Source organism: Leptidea sinapis, chromosome 37, assembly GCF_905404315.1.
Source record: "Leptidea sinapis chromosome 37, ilLepSina1.1, whole genome shotgun sequence".
Lineage (NCBI taxonomy): Eukaryota > Metazoa > Arthropoda > Insecta > Lepidoptera > Pieridae > Leptidea > Leptidea sinapis.
In genome coordinates, this window is record NC_066301.1 from 7,870,531 (window position 1) to 7,893,101 (window position 22,571).

At 34.9% G+C, this 22,571-nt stretch overlaps 1 protein-coding gene across 1 annotated transcript; it reads right to left on the reverse strand.

The window, feature by feature from the left end:
• Positions 1 to 18: 18 nt before the first annotated feature.
• LOC126975781 (uncharacterized) lies at positions 19 to 18,206 on the reverse strand. Its single transcript, XM_050823821.1, has 3 exons — positions 18,011 to 18,206; positions 2,247 to 2,389; positions 19 to 1,215 (listed from the first exon to the last, which is right to left on the reverse strand). Exons 1-3 carry the CDS (start codon positions 18,053 to 18,055, stop codon positions 798 to 800), a joined length of 606 nt encoding a protein of 201 aa, XP_050679778.1. The 5' UTR covers positions 18,056 to 18,206; the 3' UTR covers positions 19 to 797.
• Positions 18,207 to 22,571: the final 4,365 nt, after the last annotated feature.

The following is a 22,571-nucleotide window of genomic DNA, read 5'->3' on the forward strand; positions in this document are numbered from 1 at the left end:
AAAAATAAAACAGCAAGAAAATCAGTATATAAATATAATACTTCCATTGACAATACCATTCCAACATTTATATTATAATATACAATAAAACCTAAATGACTATATACAATTAATTTAAACTCGGACAATGACCTAAATTACTAAATGACGCATTCTGTCAAAACAGGCTTTAAATTTTGGCATATGTTAGACTTATAAGCCATTCACAATATTTTTTTTATGACAATAAAGGACGAGATGAGCAGGACGTTGTTGTTGTTGAATAAATTGTCTGATAATATTAATTACCATCAGACAGTAAGATCAATAATATAGGGTCCGCTCAGGATTCTTGAAAATTCCAAAAATTCTGATCGGCAGCATAATTGCGCTCGTCTCATTGAGACATAAGATGTTAAGTCTCGTTTGCCCAGTAATTTCACTAGCTACTACCTCTTCAGACCGAGATACAATAATGCTTACACAGTACTGCTTCACGGCAAAAATAGGCGCCGTTGTGGTACCCCTAATCTAGCCAGCATCCTGTGCAAGGGAGCCTTCCCACTGGTAAATATGTTCATGATTTTGTCATTGTCATTTTACCAAAACTTTAATTAATTAAGTCGAGCTTCACCTTCAATAATTAGTATACATTTCAATTAAATCTTACAATAATATTTGAATACTTAATACAGAATGGTCTTGAAAAGTGTAAATTTTTTTATAACTTTGTTTCCCTGTCTTAGACGTATGTGGTTAACAGCTAACTTTATGTTAATATATTTTTCTAGACTTATTTTACGTATTTTCGATATTATCTAGTTTGACTGACTCTGTCCTTTCTGAAACAGCGATACAATCCCTCCATATATTAATTGTATAATACTGCCAACCACTTCTAAAAACAATACGAACGGACCCTCCCTCGGTTTAATGCTATCATCACTTTCAATATCATCATCATCGTCAAATCCAAAGTCCTCATCATTTGTCTCGTTCAAATCTAATTTACCAGCAGGCAAATAGCTTGAGTACAATGTTATTTTCTCCGGTTTCTTGTCTGTTCTCTTTATAGCTTCAGCTGATAGTTCTTCTACGTCCTTTTCATTCGATATGTCGTTATTGACGGGTTTCAAGGGCTTGGCGCCAATATCTGGCGTTTCGTCCAACAATTCGATTTTGTCCCAGGGTTTTTTTGTGGTTGCATCCGTAACGTTCTTGTTAAATCCAAGAAATCTGCAAAAATGTGAGATTAATAAACATCATCTATTTTACCTAGGCTTCTTTGCTAGTGCGATGTTGTCTGGTTGGGTATATACATTATATAGTTCTGGTTTGAAGGCCGCTATTGACATTACTGGCCTATTGAGACTAAATATTGTAAGTTTCAAATTTTTGGGTTCAATCAAGAGTCTTAGTTATCATCAAGTAAACATCTGGCTCTTCTCGTTTCTTTTTTTCATAAAAAATATGTCAACGTCTTGGGCAACTCCCTTAGATCACTAGCTTTTTTTATTATTTTCAGATCTGATAGTTGAATGATTAAAATCGTGAATTAATCTAATGGTTGAACGATTTCCAGTGTCTCTATTAACAGGAGAAAAAAATACTTAAAGTTATATTGGGCAATGGTTGCTAGCGGAAGTTCAAGCTTTTAAAAGTTCTATTGTGCATAATATGACCCTGAACAATTCTAAGTACTGAAATGATGGGATCATCCGCCGGGACAAGTGCCAGCGATGAACACGAAGCGAGAACAGCTAGAAACTAGTAGAAGCGAGATAGCCAGCAGCTAGAAGCAAGTGCGTCTCAGATATTAATTGTTGCTGAGCTATAGAAAATTTATTTTTGAGCATGACGGGAGTCGCTCGGCAAGTATTTCTGAACGACAAGCAAGAATCTCTCTGCGAGAAACTAGTAAAGAGAGTCCACGCCGGTGTTTACAAAAACAGTCAACGATAACCTATTAATATTACGTGTGTTTCTGGATAGGAACGTAGTAAGACAAGAGCCTTAAGAAATCGCTTTTTATGCCAACAGCACGAGTAGAAAATATCAACCAATTTTACTCAAATAGCAAACATCTTGGAGATGGTAGTTAAAAAGGTTGAGGTATGTTTTCACAAGAAGGTCTCCCATTCATATTGGTTCAAATACTTTCACAAAATAGTGTTAATTAAAATCAGAGCACAATGTCACATCTTCCTCAAATAAAGCCGAAATCAATTTGCTCTTCCTATTCTACACAGAAATGTCAGATTGAAGACCTGTAGAGAGGCGAGGTGATCTTCTCGGCGATATTGCTTGCGATCTGATGGTACACATCCTGGCCGGTCGTAGTCTGTGAGGTGTACACGCTAACCACCGACTGCTCCTCAGGCAGGCTGCGGCATTCTCCCGACAGGATTACCTGGAACATTTATGACAAAATGGTCAAAATCACGGCTTTAATGGAAACATTAGGAAGGCTAAGGTCCTCATGTGATTAGATACAGATATTTTAACGCTAATACGAGCTTTTTGGAAGCCCATGTCCCAAGGCGGTAAGCAAACGTTGAGTCTAGTGTGTCCGTGACAATACGACATGGGTACCTTCAAAAAAAGTGCGTACACCTTCCTTAAAGGCCGGCAATGCTCCTGTGATTCCTCTGGTGTTGCAAGAGAATGTGGGCAGCGGTGATCACTTAACACCAGGTCCCGTATGCTCGTTTGTCCTCCTTTTTCATAAATGAAAATCTAAATCACTCTTCTAGGTACGATTTTGAATGGCCAACCGTGTATCAGTGTAAATAACAAATAATATCTATTGTTTTTCATTATTGGTGAGCTGTGACGCGGGTAAGCTCGTCTTATAAGTCGGAACGTGAGTGTATCGCGCGCGCACAGATTATCAATGATCAGTCGGCCGTCCTCCGCCTACTGTTAAGGCGATAACTCTAACATTTTGTGCTTTGTATACGAGGAAAGTATGATGCATTTTAAGTTCCCATCTGACTGTTTTTGTTATTTAAACATTTCCCTGGGGAAAAAAAAATATATCAATATTGCCTCGTCAATTTTATGGAAGAGATTTAACGAGCATTCGGGTATGAGTTCAATTCGGGCAGCGTTTGGGAAGCTCCATAAAATCTTCTCGTCCCAAATACCACAGTGTATGAAGACGAAGGTTTTCAATACACATTGTATTGTCAGTGATTACTTACGGTACGCAGACGTGGTCGCTAACTATGGGCCTGATGAGAAAGCTCATGGTCTCTCATAGAGCAATGGAGAGGGCTATGCTCGGAGAATCAGAAACGAGGAGATGCGTGGGAGACACAAAATGTCACCGGCATAGCCCAAATAATTGCGAAACTGAAATTGTGTGGAATTGAAAGGCTGTGGGCTGGGCACATAGTTCGACGGACAGATGGCCGTTGGGGCAGTAAAGTCCTCCTCCTCAAGATGGACCGACGATTTGGTCAAGATCGCCGGAATACGTTGGATGAGGGCAGCGCAGGACCGATCGTCGTGTAAAAGTTTGGGGGAGGCCCTTGTCCAGTAGTGGACATCATCCGGCTGATGATGGGTGTGAGTTATTAATTTTAAGTGATTATCGGTGCTGACAATCACTTTTTTCACAAATTTTCTTTACAGTACGAGTAAATTTTCTGGTAGCAATACTGCATATCAAAAAGATAATACCTCTGTAGGAGGATTATTGACCCATAACAAGGCCATGGGCACGACTACTCTGCCAAAAGTTTATGACTTAAGAGGGGGATTCCAACTAGCAATGGAATAATATTTAAACCAACTTTAAATATGCAACTAAATGTATATTTTAGTTAAGACAGCGCCTTAAGCGGAAATTCCTCATGGGTTGTTCCGCTGTGTTCATCGATAAACAATAAGTGTTGCTAATACGCGCGTACAATTTTATATGTTTAGTTTTCTTGCTATTTACCAATAGGTTAATGGTGCTAAACCTGTTCACTATGTCACATAGAAGATTGCGTACTTTGTCGACATAACTTTTCATTTTGAGTATAGGCGAAGTGACATCTACAAACAATACTACTTCATGTTTTTTTCTACAGGGTTAGATAGATGATTGATGTAAATAAGGTAAAAGATCAGGCCAAGAATAGACCCTTGTGGTAGCCCAAACTAAGAGGAGTTCCAGGAGACCTTCTGCGAGATATTTACTCGGATCAGAAGTGCGTCCTGACATAAATGGAAACTGGAATTACATAGTCTAATCCCGGCTGTCCCTGGATGGCGGGATTACGCGTCAAAAATTCTGTAATCCCCGGATTTAAAAACATGCTGGGGCTTGTATAATCTGCTGGTGTTCCAAGAGAGTGCGGGCGAATCGTTTGTCCTCTTCCATAAATAATTAAATCAATAAGTGAACTATAAATAAATAAAATAAAAAGACTTTATTGCTTTACAAATTTTACATACTAGGTACTAATAAAATAAAGTAAAAAAGTGCCTCTGAATAATATCGACAAAAGGTCTTTACTGTGGTACAAGATTTCCATTTTGGCCTTTCTATTGCTGTACGAGTCCATAGTTGCTCCTATATTTTATTGATGTCGTCTTCACATCTCATAAGTTTTCTGCCTCTATTTCTTTTGCTGTCTAGTGGTTGCTATTCAGTCTTTTCTCTTATCATATGACCTGTCCATTTCCACTTTAATTATTTGAATGTTTTGTATGCATTCTTAAAATTTATCTTATTTCTAATGGCTTTTAATTTTACACGATCCTTTCTTTTAACTCCTATTGTGCTTCTTTCTATTCCGTTCTGACAAATTCTTATTTTGTTGGCAAGTGAGCTATATTTATGGTACAAAAAATATTTCTTAAAGACACTTCAACGATTTTAGCATTGTGTAGTGCACTACTTGATTCAGTACAATCCACAATATTTTATTAAAGGGATTGAAACACAAATGGGTTACCACCCATGGTGGTTTTGGCTTTTCATATACCTATATATATTATATTTTTAAACGAGCAATTCTTGTATATAAATAGATAATGACTCTCGCAAACGGCTACTATAAATTTATAGAAATTTAGTAAACACGTAGTTTCGGGGGCGCGAAATCGCTCTAGCTAGGTTTCAATTTCTAAAAATGTATTTTTATCCGTGGTTTAATGAGAAACTGCTACAATAACATTAGAATATAAAGTTAAATTTCACCACTATATACAAGACTATAATAGCTCAGTTGGGACATTGGGTGATCCGGAAAGCAGATAACCCCGGTTCGAATCCAGATGTCCTATTAGGTTTTTTTTGTTCAAGTTTTGTACCTTCTTAAAAATCCGAGCAAAGCTCGCTCGTCCAGGTACTATATAAATATATGAGGCTAATATTGAATATATTATAATAAGGCAGTCGCTCTAGTTTGTTATCGTCATTTTAAATTCAATACAGAATTTTCAAATCACTTATTGAACGTCAAAAACATATTATGCGTCAGACTTGAGACAAAAAAATCACCTCTTTTTTTATGAAAATAAGTGACGAGACTGACGTTCAGCTGATGGTAATTGATACGCCCTGCCGATTACAATGCAGGGCCGCTCAAGATTATTGCAAAACTAATATATACAAGTCTCATGTAATCTAGGCCAATGAACAGCTTTTAGATTTGTTACATGTTTCTTTGTTTGTCCAAGCTGATCTCAGAAAATACTGAATTCGATCTGTTTCTCAACTCAACAAGCGGCTTATAGGAACATAATATCTACTCTTTCTTTCATTTTAAACAGTACAAATACAAAAAAGTGTTAAGCATTAATAATAATAATATTTGCACATTTTTACACACAATATCTTGCCCCAAAGTAGGCATAGCCTGTATGGGTACAAGACAACGATATATTTAATACAATATACTTACTGAAACATACATAAATATATATATAAACACCTATATCTTAATATAAATGATTGCACCTATCGAGATTCGAACCCGGGACCTCTAGCTTTAAGTAGTCAGGATCACTAACCATTCGGCTATATGGTTCGTCTAATAAATAAGTAAATTAAGTCATGTAATAATTTACCCTTACATGTCACTGGCAAACATATTAACGGCCGTTCCCAATATTCAGTCTATCTCTTACTTAGATAAAAATCGTAACTATCGTTGACTTTTCGACGGTAACTCACCTTATCTGTACACGCCGTCTGTCAATGGGATGACGTATAGCTTACCAGCGATAGAAGTCTGTATGGAAATTGCACACGTCCCAATATAAGGCGATAAGAATGACTTATCGGGTATATTGGGACAGCTTCAGATTATTATTGACAGCTAATTACTGATAATAATAAAAATTTATTTCTATCTGTAGATAGTATATTGGGAACGGCCGTAAATGTCTCAACATAACCATATTGGCGGTCATAAGCCATTAATATGTTATTAGCTGATAATGAACAATAAGCAATAACAACACACACATAAGCTGAACATCATCATACTGACGTCCTTTGCCAGGATTACGTGACCAGGGTACAGGATCGAGGCGACATTCGGATCAAGGTGCCGCGGGCATCTGAATGATAATGAGGCTAGACTTGGAAGTATTGAGGGACAGGTAAAGGCTTCTTGCAACAGCCTAGAGTTTTAACCTTCGCTTATTTTACTGCGACGTGCGAAGGGACTGTTGCTGTAATAAATAAAAAAATATTTGAAACTAATCGCTGGTCGTTTTGGTTTCGTATTTAAACATTCTGGTGAAGAATATAATGTCTAATGATTAACCAATAAAATTTTGAAAACAAATTTACATGAGATGCAGTTAAAAAGTTATTATTTCTTTAAAATTTTCTCTTTATGAATTTTTAGGAACTAGGTTTTAAATGGTGCAAATAGCCCCTTTTTTGCAGCACAAAACTAGTATTAACATGGGCTGCGCTGCCCCATAACAATATACCATAGGAGATAATACTATGAAAATAACTAAACTGGTCGCGCCGTATCTATGTCAGTTAACTATCTAACAGCCGTTCCCAAGATTCAGACTATCCCTTACTTTAGATAAAAACCTAAACTATCATTGACTTTTCTGACCCAATAAACTTATCGACGGTAACTCACCTTATCCGTGCACGCTCTGTCAATGGGACGACGTTTAGCTTACCAGCGATATAAAGTTTGTATGGAAATTGCAATTCACGCGTCCCAATATAAGGCGATAAGAATGACTTATCGGGTATATTGCGACAGCTTCAGATTATTGACAGCTAATTACTGACAGTAGAAGGTAGTAATTTATCTCTATCTGTAGATAGTATACTGGGAACGGCCATAAATGTTTTAACAGCATAATAATCAGTAGAACTAAGTCCAACTAAAGAATAAAATAATAATTTGGGTTGTCATAAGAATATTTTTATTTTATTTTATGAAAATAAGGGACGAGACGAGCAAGACGTTCAGCTGATGGTAATTATACACCCAACCCATTACAATGCAGTGTCGCTCAGGATTCTTGAAAAACCCCAAAATTTCTGAGCGGCACTACAAGTGCGCTTGTCACCTTGATACATACAGACAGATGTTACGTCTAATTTGCCCAGTAATTTCACTAGCTACGGTGCCCTTTTGACCGAAACACAGTAATGCTTACACATTACTGCTTCACGGCAGAAATCTCCCACTGGTATAAAGATCCTGGTCCTCCCGATAGTGAATGATATTTGTTGATTAAGTATAAACAATATATCTGAGGCAAGATTATGAATTCCGATGCAGTGGTAGTGTTTTCGAAGATTCGAAAGGAATAAATTATGAGAATAAATGCCTTATATGCGTTTTCATTCTTCAGTAAGGATTTGTTGCCGAAAACTCAAACCTTAACGCATATTTCAAGTTAATATAACAATTACAGGCTCGCAGCGAATCGTAGAAACAATATTTTCGTATTAATTAAGCGTACCTTCGCTCACCAGCGTCATAGCTGATATTCAAACTGGTTTGGTTTTTATAAAAGTAATAATATTTGGCAACTCTAAATATTTATGGTACCTACTACTTCCACCGGTATTTTAATGCCAAACTTATTTTAGATTCATAATCTCATCATAGTACAGTTTGGGATTCAACTAGGTTCAAAAGGATTAATATTTATTTAATAATTCATCGCTTTTAATTTTTTTTATTCCCATTTTTTTACTTTCACGATTTCAAAGTAAGACGAAAATACGTGTTTGTATCTGTAAAATGGTGGGAAACTGTCAGTGTGTCAAATGGATGACGTAGGTTTTTAACCAATGTGTGTTGCCCGTACACACGGAACACAGAAGTGGTTGCTACCTATGGGTCTTATGAGGAAGCTCATTGTTGCTAAGCTGGCAATAGAGAGGGCTATGACCAGAGTTTCCTTGCGAGATCGAATCAGAAATGAGGAGATCCGTAGGAGAACCAAAGTCACCGGACATAGCCTAAATGATTGCGAAACTGAAGTGGCAGTGGGCTGGGCACATAGCTCGACGGACAGATGGCCCTTTGGGCAGTAAGGTCCTCGAATGGCGACCACGTACCGGAAGGCGCAGTGTTGGTAGGCTACCTACAAGATGGACCAACGATCTGTTCAAGATCGCCGGAGAAGGTTGGATCAGATCGCACCCTTACTGTAAGTCGTTAAGGAGCCCCATTGATCATCATATTCTACTACGACAATTACTTGACCATAACTATGTTATGGTAGATGACTTATTTAAATTATCCGGATAGCATCAAAAAGATTCGGCTGAGTATCGAGTAGTAATTGAAGAGTACCGTTACTTTGTCATGGATACTGTAATCAGAACTTTACCAAACTCTCACCAAACTATCTTTGAGGTATATCCTTTCGAATAAAAAAAATAATAATAAAAAAACAACCGACTTCAAAAACACTATTCCAAAACAATAGATATAAAAAGTATAAAAATAAGTGTGTATGTTTATACAATCTAATTAAGTAATGTAATTCTAGTTATGATTATTGTTTTTTTTGGAATGTCGGTGTCGGTGTCCTTCCGCCGCGACCCGTTCTCGCCTCTCGCTTCCTCACTACTCAAGCACATCACATCTCACCTCTCGCCTCCTCACGACTCAAGCACATCTCATCTATAACTATGTATGTAGTAACAAACCTATCTTGGATGAAACCGACTCCAAAAATTAAAATAATCGTAACTAGAATTAGATTAATTAATTAGATTGTATAAATACGCAATTATTTTTATACTTTTTAGAGCACATTACATCTATTGTTTTAGAATAGTGTTTTTGAAGTCGTTTGTTTTCTTGTTATAATTTTTTTTATTTTATGATTTTTAGTGAATTTGAAGTACACTAACTAACAATTTGTCTAAATATGTGTAGATATACTAAATTTTTCAATGCAGCAATGAACGTAAGTGCTTTGCAATTTGATTACAGACAGTAAGAAACCCTTACTGTAAGTGGTTAAGGAGTCCCATTGATCATCATATTCGACTACGACAATATATTGACTATATCTATGTTATGGTAGATGACTTAAATATCCGAATAGCATAAAAAAGATTCGGCCGAGAATAGCTAATTTGCTCCTAAGAATTGAAGAGTTCCGTTACTTTGTCATGGATTCCGTAATCGGATCCTAACCAAACTCTCACCAAACTATCTTTGTCCTTTCCAATAAAAATCATCGGAATCGGTTGGCGAGATATTGAGTTATTCGTAAATTTATCGTCCACTTTGCTATACGTAGGTATAGCAAATTTAAGGCTTTTATGGTTTTCTCATGGAAGAATTATCTAAATTGGTTCACCCAGTCGAAAGTTTTGAGGTAACAAACAGTAAAAAAAAAGAACATACCGACGAATTGAGAACCTCCTTTTTTGAAGTCGGTTAAAAAGAATCATCGAAATCGGTTGGCGCGATATTGAGTTATTCATAAATTTGTCATCCAGAAACGTATAGCAAATTTAAGACTTTTATATGGTTTTCTCATGGATGCCATTGGCAGATCTGGACCAAATTAGAAAGCACCAGCTTTCAAGTAAAATAGAATAATCAAAATCGGTTTACCCAGTCGAAAGTTTTGAGGTAACAAACATAATAAAAAACTTACCGACGAATTGAGAACCTCCTCCTTTTTTGAAGTCTTTAATACTTTAATTCTAGAATATTGTATTTTATCGTTAATTTACTTCAAATAATTTACTAGCCAACGTATTGATAAATAAATAAGAAAGCCATAAATATAAATTTTAATAAATCACTGTGTTCATAATACGAATCCACAACATAATGGTTGACTAGAGATGTTATTGACCTCAATAACAAGCATGGCAGACAAAAACGTTAGGTCTCTCCAAAAGGCGTGATTTGGAGATGGCGGGTGATTACATCGTGGTTCTTTATTTATTTATTATTATGATACACTATTGATCTTACACTAAACATTTATAACTATTCAAATTATAAACTATTAAATATTATAAATAACTAATAATAATGATTCATAACTAATAACTATGGTTCGAAGTGTAACAACATCTATTAAAGTGTATACAGCATTCACAAAACAAAAACAACAACACGTTAGTAAAAACAAAGAATATTGAAAGTTAAATTAAATTAAATTAATTAATTTATTACAAACTATCAGACTTACATGGGCATCACTTTAATTTTGCTGGGTATAATTAATTAAATTATGGTGGTGCCTTTGCACAGGATGCCTATTTCTGCCGTTAAGCAGTAATGTGTATGCATTACTGTGTTTCGGTCTGAAGGGCGCCGTACCTAGTGAAATTACTGGGCAAATGAGACTTAACATCTTGTCTCAAGGTGACGACCGCAGTTGTAGTGCCACTCCGAATTTTTGGGGATTTCAAGAATCCTGAGCGGCACTGCATTGTAATGGGCAGGGCGTATCAATCACCATCAGCTGAACGTCCTGCTCGTCTCGTCCCTTATTATCATAAAAAGAAGGACCTTTCTTTCTTTTCTCTATTTAACCACGGACGAGTAAAAAAAATAAGGACTCCGTGTCTCCTACATAACAGTGAAGGATCAAAACAGCCAGTTAACGTGTAAATACATAGCCCCACGCACACACTTACACTAATATAAGCCGATCAGCCGCCTTTATGATATCTGCCATCGTCTGTGACGGATCAGTTAACGTTTCATTAAAATATTGTTAAAATGCTGCCGTGTATTGAAAAATTGTGTAAAAACAATACTAGGATACCATAAAAATGTCAAGGAATTACCTTTCACAGATAGAATAGTAGAATTGCACACTATTTTTTATCATAGCCAAGATTACACTCGGCTATATGGCTTTCACGCTCCAAATTGATATGTCCATGTGAAGCAGATGAAATACCTTTTCGCATGGCTCAAAAGAGGACACAGTGCGGCTAACACCCAATGTAACTTAAGAGGCACATGAAGTGAGAGTACATAACACATAAAGGGAATTTGATAAAAGTAAAAAGGGTACAATTTATTATTTTTTACGAAGTAACTAACTTGGAACATCAGAAAAGACTGTAAAATCTAATTTTTAAAATATTTTTGAAGTTATACCTCTGTAGGCGCGTTATGAAAAAATGATAAGAGTGAAATTTTAAGATGCGCGCGCATCACTCTAACACAAAAGTAACAGGTTGAAGTTGGTTCTTAAAAATTCACTGACGTTTCCGTCATTCGTTATATTATTATTTTTTTGGTTTCTTCGTCCATTATTAGGACAGGCAAAGGGTTCAAGTCCATACAAACGTATTCATTAATTAATAAATAATTGTCAAAGCCATCTGCATAATTAATTGAAAGATTTTACAAAATTGTTCTTTCTATAAACGTAGAATAGCACGAGGAATAAATCATTTTAATGATTTTTGCGTCGTTAGGCCAAAGAAGTAAGAATCGAATACAGTTTTATAATAAAATCCCAGCCAAGTTCAAGCATTATTAATAAATATATTTAAATGTTTTATTAAAAAATGTCTCTGTCGTAAATCCTACTACTCCACAGCTGAATATCTAATTGATCGGACAGCCTGGGGGTAGATCATGATTGTTTTATAGCGATAGAAACTGTACAATATTGTATATTTTTATTGAAAAGAGCGCAAAAAAAAAGAATGCTTAGAGTTTCTTGCGCCGCGTCTTCTCTCTTAGAGCGCCATTTCTTTCCGAAGCGTTAGTTGTATCTCTCTAGATATTATATATATTAGAAATGACATCAAAAAGAATTGTAAAGGAATCAATGTTGAGAAAATAAATGCCTTTTATGCCTTTTTATTACTTCTTGCGTGCATACATAAGTACTATACATAACTTGGAACATCAGAAATGACTGTAAAATTTAAATTTAAGATATTATTAATTTAAAGTAAAATTAACAAAGGCATCTCAAACAAAGCGATAATTAAAATAATCATAAACAATGCTAATACATCACTCCGTGCAGTTTATTATCTGCAACATATATCCGTGTATAATTAGGAACTAAAATCGGGTTATAAACTTATGTTAGATACTCGGCACATATTGTCTTGTTGATGTGAAAACTTCTTTAGCGACGTTCAGCGCTTTTCTTGAACTCGCGTCAGGACACGTGGCCTGATCGAACATTCATAAGACAATCGTTGCAATTATAGATGAAAGAGTTAGAAGTATAACTAATTATAGATCAGTTATTTCTATCATGGTCATACGGTCATTGGACCTGTGGTTGAATCAGTGATCGAATCTCAGCCGTGAAATATTTTTACAGTTTATTTTCAATGAAAGTTGATTTTTCTTAGCAATTTCTGAGAGATAATATAAATTGTAATTTTTGTATACGATAGCGCAATAAATGAATATTGTATTTAACCACATATATGCTAGATTAAGCCATTAACCATTCCAAAATATTCAAAAATACACAACGTTAATGTTCAAGGTTTCACTTCTGCCGGCACTTCCGGAGTGCAACCCGTTATTTTTTTTTAGAAGAGATCAACCGAACATATAATATACGAGTCACCTGATGGTATGTAATTACCGGAGCCCATTATTTCTATTAATACCAGAGGAATGACAAAAGCGTTGCTGGCCGACCGAAAACACATTGGAACCAACATGGCGGGCGGGAACCGGACTGTAGGTACCGTGGTGAGAGTCAACTGTTCTACCTGTTGTGCCACTGTCGCTTTTTTAGAGTTCCGTAGCCAAATGGCAAATCTACCACTTTGGAAGTGTCTCTCGCGCAAACTATTGTTGATATTAGAAATCTCAATGTCATTTTTTCCTATCTCGAAGACCTATCTATATTATTGTTTCCTACCTATTATTTCTTTTGTTATTTTTGTGAAAAATAACTTAATTCGATTTACAGAATACATTTACTTAACAAGTTTCAACAGTATAGTTCTTATAGTTTCGGAGAAAAGTGGCTGTGACATACGGACGGACAGACAGACAGACATGACGAATCTATAAGGGTTCCGTTGTCGTGCCAGATTTTGGCGACTCAACATGTCCTGAGGATGCCTCGTGTAGAGGCGAAACACGTGTCGAATTGTTTAAAGTCAAATATTGGCGGAATTGTGTTAATTCCGCCAATATTTGAAATATATTATAAATATTTATAAGAAAACTCAAATCATTTGAGTAATTAATTTTAGAGTTAAACCGTTTCTTGGACATTGCAACATTACTTTCTTTTTCTAAAATAAAATAATCTAAGTTACTCCTTATTACATAAGTTACCTGCTACTAAAAGTCCCGTCAAAATCGGTCCAGCCATTTCAGAGATAAGCCGAAACAAACAGACAGACAGAAATTAAAAAATATATATTTTGGTATATGTACCGTAAATATATTCATTTACATGTAGTAAAAAATGGTCATTTCAATATTACAAACAGACACTCTAATTTTATTTACATGTATAGATTTATCGCTGTTGGTTCGATAAATATTTTTAGCCTGGGAACAAATTCAATTTACTCATAACGGAACTGTCAACCTTCTGTACATTAATCTATACTAATATTATAAAGCTGCAGTGTTTGTTTGTTTGTTTGAACGCGCTAATCTCTGGTACTACTGGTCCGATTTTAATGATTCTTTCAGTGTTGGGTAGTCCATTTATCGAGGAAGGCTATAGGCTATGTTTTTTTTTTTAATTAGGGATCCGTAATAAAATTGCTATTTGTAACACAAGGTGTAAAATCGAAAACCTATTTTTGCGTGCGCTGCAAAAACTATTGACAATAGAACAAAATGATGTACAGGCTATAATATAGGCAATATTTTATTACTTATAAAACTATCGCGTGAATTATACTTTATATGGCAAAACAACGTTTGCCGGGTCAGCTAGTGTAAATATATTTATGTTGCTGGTTCTGTATTTATCGGATGATGCAGTTTCGTCTTTATATAATCATCAAATCAAAAGAGCAGCGTAACTTGACAGGAAGTAAGTGATAATCAAAGCTTATGGAAAGCCAAAAATTAAAAAAAAAATCATAAAAATGAATTTTATTTTTCTGTTGAATTTTTTCCTGGCGCCTGTCTAAGGAGCGGATGCATTCGCATAAAATTTAAAAAGTATTTTCTTTCATTAACGCGAGTGTTACACATTTAAATAAAACACTTTTGAAGGATTAAAACGCGTGTAAATATAACAGTATTTTTATATTAGATTTTTGCGTAAAAGTTGAATTTTAATTATCATTTAGTTAATCAGTCGTTTCAAGACCTTTCCAGATCTCGTTTTCAGGGTACCTTTTACGCAAAAATCTAATATAAAAACACAGTGACAATTTTATTTGTGTGTTTTATTAAAAATTGAAATAGTTAATAATTTAACTTTACGATCAATGAACTTGAAGCACGAGCGTTAGAATCTCAGTGAGAATTTTTGCTTTTTTGTTTACTTTTTGCTTAAATGTTCAATACTACCTTTACTACTATTTTTACCAGTGGGAGAGCCTACTTTGAGGCCTATTTCTGCCGTGAAGCAGTAATGTGTAAGCATTATTGTGTTCGGTCTGAAGGGCGCCGTAGATTATGAAATTACTGGGCAAATGAGACTTAATATCCTAAGTCTTAAGGTGTTGCGCAATTGTAGTGTCGCTCAGAATTTTTAGGTCACTCGAGAAACCTGAGCGGCACTGCATTGTAATGGGCAGGGCTTAGCAATTACCATCAGCTGAACGTCCTGCTCGTCTCGTCTCATTAAAAGAAAACTATCGATGTAATAAAATTTTTAATTAATTTCAAGAGTCTGGCAACAAATTTCCCATTCTCAAGTTGTGGTCGTTTATTAAGTTTTGGACTCAGAATAATAAGAGATTTTTTGTTTAGGCATCATTTATGATAACCGAATATATCTCCTGCTTGTCTTGGGGAATCTTTGTAAAAGGAATTAAAATTAAACGATCATATTTTGAACTAGTTGACCCGGCCAACGTTGTTTTGCCATATAAATTATTTTTAGAGTTAGACATTTCTTGGACATTGCAACATTACTTTATTTTTCTAAATAAAAGAATTTTTCTACAATAAAAGTCCCGTCAAAATAGGTCCAGCCATTTCAGAGATTAGCTGGAACAAACAGACAGACTGACAGAGAAAAATTTATTCATAATGTTATTTTGGTGTATGTACCCTATATATATTCATATACATGTAGTAAAAAAAGGGTTTATTTCAATATTACGAACAGACACTCCAGTTTTATTTATCTATATAGACGAACCGGTTATATGTATATAGTGACGAACTGTTCGTACCTCGGTTGGCACGTTTTACGGCCGTTTTCAATAAGCTATCTATCCTTAGTTTCAGTTACTAGTGGTAGACAAATCTATACTTTTATGATTACTTACATTTTAATAACCTATCGCCTAACATCTAACCTGTATGGACATGACTATGGATAGATAAGACCTTGTCATTAAACGGTGACAACAATTCATCCGTAACTAGAGTTATAACTATACGTTATTGAAAACGGCCAGTAGTGAACTTAAAACGTGTTTTTCAATGTAACTCTCTAGGAAATGTATGTACCAGAATAAGCATTTGATCCCGACCACCTAGAAACCCAAACTAAATGATTTTTGAACTTTTCTTATCAAGATCTTTCCAACGATATATTACAATTAAGGTCTGCATTTATTGTGGAAAAAAAACCCAACGCCGTATTCTCTCACAGAAAATATGTCCACACAAAACAAATATTGGAAATAAAAATAATTACGGGCCCCAAATCGAAATAAAAAGTATCCTATCTCTCAAGTTGGACTAAACTGCACACCATGAAGTAATCCCCATTAAAATCCGTTCATTAGTTTAGGAGTCCATCGCGGACAAACAACGTGTCACGTTATTTATATATATTGAGATATAGATAATGGATTTTGCTTGGATTGATCATACGTCTCACTGAAGTTTCAATTGATAAATAACCGCGACAATATTATATAGTAGGGCTGCGAACCGTACCCTTACATAGAGTATTATAGTCTACATCATGTAGGCTCACTCTATAATCTATGATACCAATAGTGTCACAGTACTTGTGCCACTCATTTAATTTTATGCAAACTTATTTTATTTTTATAAGTAACTAGCTGCGCCGACAGACGTTGTTCTGTAGATAGTAAAAAAAAACACTGTTTTATAGAAAATTGGCAATAATATTTCAAAACATCAAGAATTATTTGGTAAAAATGCTCCCTGTTGTTATAATGAAATTGTTTCACAGCGGAAGTGTCAAACCGTGCGTCACTAAATTGTCTCATAGAAAATATGTCCATACAAAACAAATATAGAAAATAAAAATAATTATGGGTCCCGAATCGAAATAAAAAGTATCCTATCTCTCAAGTTGGACCAAACTGCACTCCATGAAGTAATCCCCCATTAAAATCGGTTCATTAGTTTAGGAGTCCATCGCGGACAAACAACGTGTCAAGTAATTTATATATATTAAGATTATACTAGCCGTTCCCGCTCGCTTCGCTGTACGAATTTTAAAAGGAAATAAATTAGTGAAGGAACATTGGAATTCAAAAAATAAGCTAAGCTATAAAACATCTAGAATAAATTTGGCATCGAATGGTGGTAGTTTCATGTCGATACGATCAGTGGTTTAGGCGTGATGATTGAGCCTCAAACAAAGACCATTTTCATTATATAGGTATACTAGCTGACCGAGCAAACGTTGTATTGCCGATATTAAAATCGCGATAAATAAGTAACTGTTGATTGACTCATAATGAAACAAATTTAAAAAAAAAATGTCAAAAAAATAAAAGATAAAATTTCGTGTGGACCACCCTTAACATTTAGGGGGATGAAAAATAGATGTTGTCCGATTCTTAGACCTACCCAATATGCACTCAAAATTTCATGAGAAGTAGTTCAATGTTTAACACCATGACACGAGAATTTTATATATTAGATATATAGGTATATTTAAAAATATAAAAATAAATGATACTCTTGTTTTGGAAGTCCGTGCCCTTTATTTACCTCCTCCTCTATTTTTTAATTGACAACCCTAATTAACCGACTTCAAAATAGGAGGTTCTCAATTCTTTGGTGTCTTTTTTAATTTATTTTCAGATATTTCGACTGGGTGGATCGACTTTGATAATTCTTTTTTATGTGAAAGCTGGTGCTTCCCGTGTGGTTCCATTGCAATTTGGTCCAGATTTGACAATGGCATCCATGAGAAAACCATAAAAGTCTTAAATTGGCTATAAATATTTGCGCGGCAAATTTACGAATTAAGAATTATTAATTAGATTGTATAAAAATACGCATTTGTTTTTATACTTTTTAGTGCATATTATATCTATTGTTTTGGAATAGTGTTTTCGAAGGCGGTTATTTTTTTATTAATATTTTATTTTAATTATGTAGGTGCAATAAGAACATTAATATTTTTCATATTTATCAGTAAAATTCAAATCTTGAGTAATCCTGAAATGAAAATAATAGTAAAATAGAAAAGACACACTACTTACCGATAGACAGACGACTGCAACAAATAACTTCATTTTAATGTACATCGCGACAGTATGAAGAATTTCTTTTTATCCGAATAATTTTCTTAATAATTTAAATCGTTTTGATCGCTTGAACTTCCAAACGCGGTACAGACGGGTTGCGCCTGCGCACATCTGCACTGCTGTGGCGACCAACGTGCCACTCTGGCCATGCCGCGGGAAAACTGTGAACGTGATTGAAATTCTTCATCAATAATTTTTGAAGTTATAACTATATATACTTCTTTAGGCGCGTTATGAAAAAATCATTAGAGTGAAAGTTTGAGATGCGCGTATTTTCTGACGTTTCCGTCTTTCGTAATTTTTTTTTTTGGTTTCTTCGTCCATTAGGACATTAGGACAGGCAAAGGGTTCAAGCCTAAACAGCCGAATTATTTAATAATTAAATGTCAAAGCAATCTTTACAGGATTTTTACAAAATTGTTCTTTGTAAAAACGTAGAATAGCACGAGTAATAAATCATTTTTATGATTTTTGACGTTAGGCCAAAGAAGTATAACTTCTTGCGTGCATGCATAAGTACACACATACTTTTTTTCCTGGCTCCACCATAGACATAGACATAACTAATGTATAGAGGACCTGACAGCCCGATAATACGTGCTCAATTTTCGTGTGCGTTAGCTAGGAGTTCAATATTCAAAATACTAACCCCCTTATTCATAATAGTCTGCTAACTTAAAGCATTGCTAATTCTCTCTCTGCCAAGCCTAGCTGATTGCCAAAGTTAAAGTCAAATAAACTTTACGTTCCTAAAAACTTGAGCTCGTGAGAAGAACATACAAGAAACTCAACGGCCACTCTTTTCTATCAAATAGAGTATTTTACAATGGCTGTAATATACATAATAAATTAGTTTGTAGGGTGCTGCATTAAATATATAAGTCGTGTTTAAATTAAATAAATTATTTCATATAAAGAATTAACTGTGTAAATATAAATTATCAACATCAACATTTAGAGCTTGAACTCATTGTTTGTGTAAGTATACTTCGTGAACATGATGGTCGTGATTACTGTCACATTTAGTAATTACATCCAACAAATACAATGACTTATTAACTATAACAGGTCGACCTGGACAAGCAGCACTGGTTTACGAGTTGACGCATGGACCAGCCATTGTTCCCTTCGCTCATATTTGAGGGACGGAGATGACCCGGCACACGATACGATTTAGTTCGTCCAACACTGCTGCTGGTTCTGCTGGAAGGTAACTGATGCGTGATGCACGGCTCCCCTGCGACCTCGGCCTCAAACCGCCCGTGAATTGAACAATCCACTTAGCTGTAACATTCGTATGCGCACTACGACTACTAGCTACTACCGTGGCTCCGTCTACGACTTTCCGTTTTACTTCCATGCTCTATGTAGGTATATCATAAATAATTAGTTTTTCTTTTAAAAAATTTAACCTAAAAACAACCGACTTCAAAAACACTATTCCAAAACAAGATATATAATATGCACTAAAAAGTATAAAAATAATTGCGTATTTTTATACAATCTAATAAATAAATCTAATTCTTGTTATGATAATTGTTATTTTTGGAATCGGTGTCCTACCGCCGCAACCCGCTCTCGCCTCTCGCCTCCTCACGACTCAAGCACATCTCACCTATAACTAGCATGTAGTTACAAACCTATCTTGGATGAAATATCTAATGTAGATATACTAAATTTTTCAATGCAGCAATGAACATAAGTCCTTTGCAATTTGATTACAGACAGTTAGAAATTCTGCAACGATCGAACCCTTACTGTAAGTCGTTAAGGAGTCTTAACCATATTAATTACTTGACCATAACTATGTTATGGTAGATGACTTAAATATCCCGTTAGCAATAAAAAAGATTCGGCCGAGTATCGTTAATTTGCTCCTAAGAACTGATGAATTCCGTTACTTTGTCATGGATTCCGTAATCAGAACCTAACCTATGAAGTATATATATCCTTTCCAATAAAAAAATAATCGAAATCGGTTGGCGCGATATTGAGTTATTCGTAAATTTATCATCCACTTTGCTATACCTATGTATAGCAAATTTAAGAGTTATGGTTTTGTCTTGGATGCCTTTGTCAGATCTGGACCAAATAACAATGGGAAGCACCAGCTTTCAAATAAAAAAAGAATGAATTATTTATTAAAAAATTAAAACGTCGAAAAAATTTGAGGCTGACAATTAACCTCTATTTTGAGCAATGCACGCAACCTAACACAAAGTCAGATAAAAATCGCGAGTGTAACACGTATCTTGTACGCACACTAAAGTATTAAACCAGGCCTGTTTTTATCGGTTGTCTAATCAAAAGCTATAATAACATATAACATGCACACAGTTCATACTAGTTTAGCTGTCTTTGCTCCCTGTATGTAAATAATTAATAATATAATTAAGAAACATTTTTAACATATAATACTATTACTAATTATTATTATTGTAATGTTTGGGAAATAAAGTTATATAATTATTTATTGACAGAAAAATATTTATCACCTTTTAAAAAAAATATAGCAAAGATGCAAACGGGCGTCAAATGCTTTTTTATTAGCAAGTGTATCAGGAGTTAAATTAATTTTTCCTACAGATAATCTGCAAACCATTCTAGCCTTAATGCGTAAAAAATGCCCTAATACTACAAAAACTGAGACGTGTTTTGTCCCTTTGACGTAAATTAGGACTTCTGTTATGGACCGGGGTGCATTCAAAGTGCCGTTTTCTATGAAGGCTAACCTGTACGGTCCAATACATTAATGGCTGCCAAAAACATAACTGGGCTACCAACATAAGGGGTTTTTTCTTCAAAGCTAACTTCTGCGAAACAGCCACAAAAAGTAACTACAAGTTGATCGTAGTATGCGTAAACAAATCAATGTATTATTAGTCCACCGCAGTTACAAACTGAGTACGACCAAAAATTTTGCTGCTATTTTTTTTGTGAAACTTTGTTCTATTACTGTTTTTTCTGTGCCCAGTCCTTCATTGAAGTTGGACAATATTAAAAGAAAGAACAATAACTCCGCAAAACATTTTCACTTCTCTTGCTAAAATGAATGAACAATTACTATTTGTGTGTCTAAATCATATAAAAAAATTATGGGTCTCGTTTTTCCATAGTAGGTTCGCATTATCGAAAACAGTTCTTCCAAGTGACGGCAATGAGTTGTTTAATTATGGATCTACGTAAGTATATTATCCTAGGGCCCCAAAAACTAACAGTCCGTCCCTGGCCATAACAATGTAATTTAATATAATAAGTACACCATTATTCAAACACGAATATAGAAAAAACGAATGACAAAAGTTTGTGAAAATCCGAAGAGAGTGGGTCGTTGAATGATATAAATAACTCGTAGAGAGAAATGAAAAAAGTTTCATATACGAAGTAGGTACCTACGGGCTACGAGTAATGATCGCAGAGGAGCAAATTAGTTTAGTTTGTGAAACAGAGTAGTGTGACGACGGATTTGTGGAGGACTGTTTCAATAATAAAATAAATTGTAGCTTTGTACGCTACACAAAACTCTAATCTATTGTAACATGTACACATCAAAATACTATCAAATTTAATACCTACATACTTTAACAATTCAATTTGCGTTCTTTTTAATAAAGTCGAGCTAGATGAATGGTAGATGCTAAAATAAATTTAAAAAATCTCTTCAATTGATGATAATATTATGTATTATCTAATTATACTTATTTTTTTTTTTGGGCGACCTCTAGTATATCTTTATGAGTAATAGTAAGTAATAGGTAATAACCCTCAAATTGTCCAATCCACGGCAGGCACGGTTCAATTACTTGGCGGAGTGTACATGAGTAGTGTAGTAGTAGTATTACACTCGACCGGGGTCACCAAAAGCCAAAGCTATATTTGCATAAAAAAACTGGGTGTTATCGCTATATACCCATCGAACTGTCAGGTCTGATTACATAATATTATTAAGTTTCTGTCTGATACTCCAGGAACAGCTTCAACCATTTGACTGCATGCAACAAACACTTCTTGGATTTGCAGGAATTTCTCAGAATACCGGATGTATTCTGGAAACGGCTCGATTGTCTGACGTTGCGTAGAGTTGTTATTTTATTAGTGATAATATTATTATTCGTATGCCACGATTATCGAAATGGTGGACTTTTTTTTTGTGCTGTGTTTCCAGGTGACATTATGAGCTAAACTTATTAACCCAAAGAGTATAATAATATATAGGGAAAAGAGAGCCCTCTCTACGCATTATGAGCTGCCTATTTGAAAACTAGCGCCATCTGAATATTGGCCCCGAAAATAACTATATATTAGGTCGAAATTATGAAATTCATTTTTAATGTTGTGACGTAATTAAATAACTAACTCTACTTTTTAATGTAGGTATTGCAATTTTTACCATGTTGAAATTGCGCGTAGAGTTAGTTATTTAATTTTGCCATACTAACATAGAACATAAAGGATAGATTTAGTAGTGTTGGTATGAGTAATTGAATTGATTGGGTGGCAGAAATAAAAAGCAATG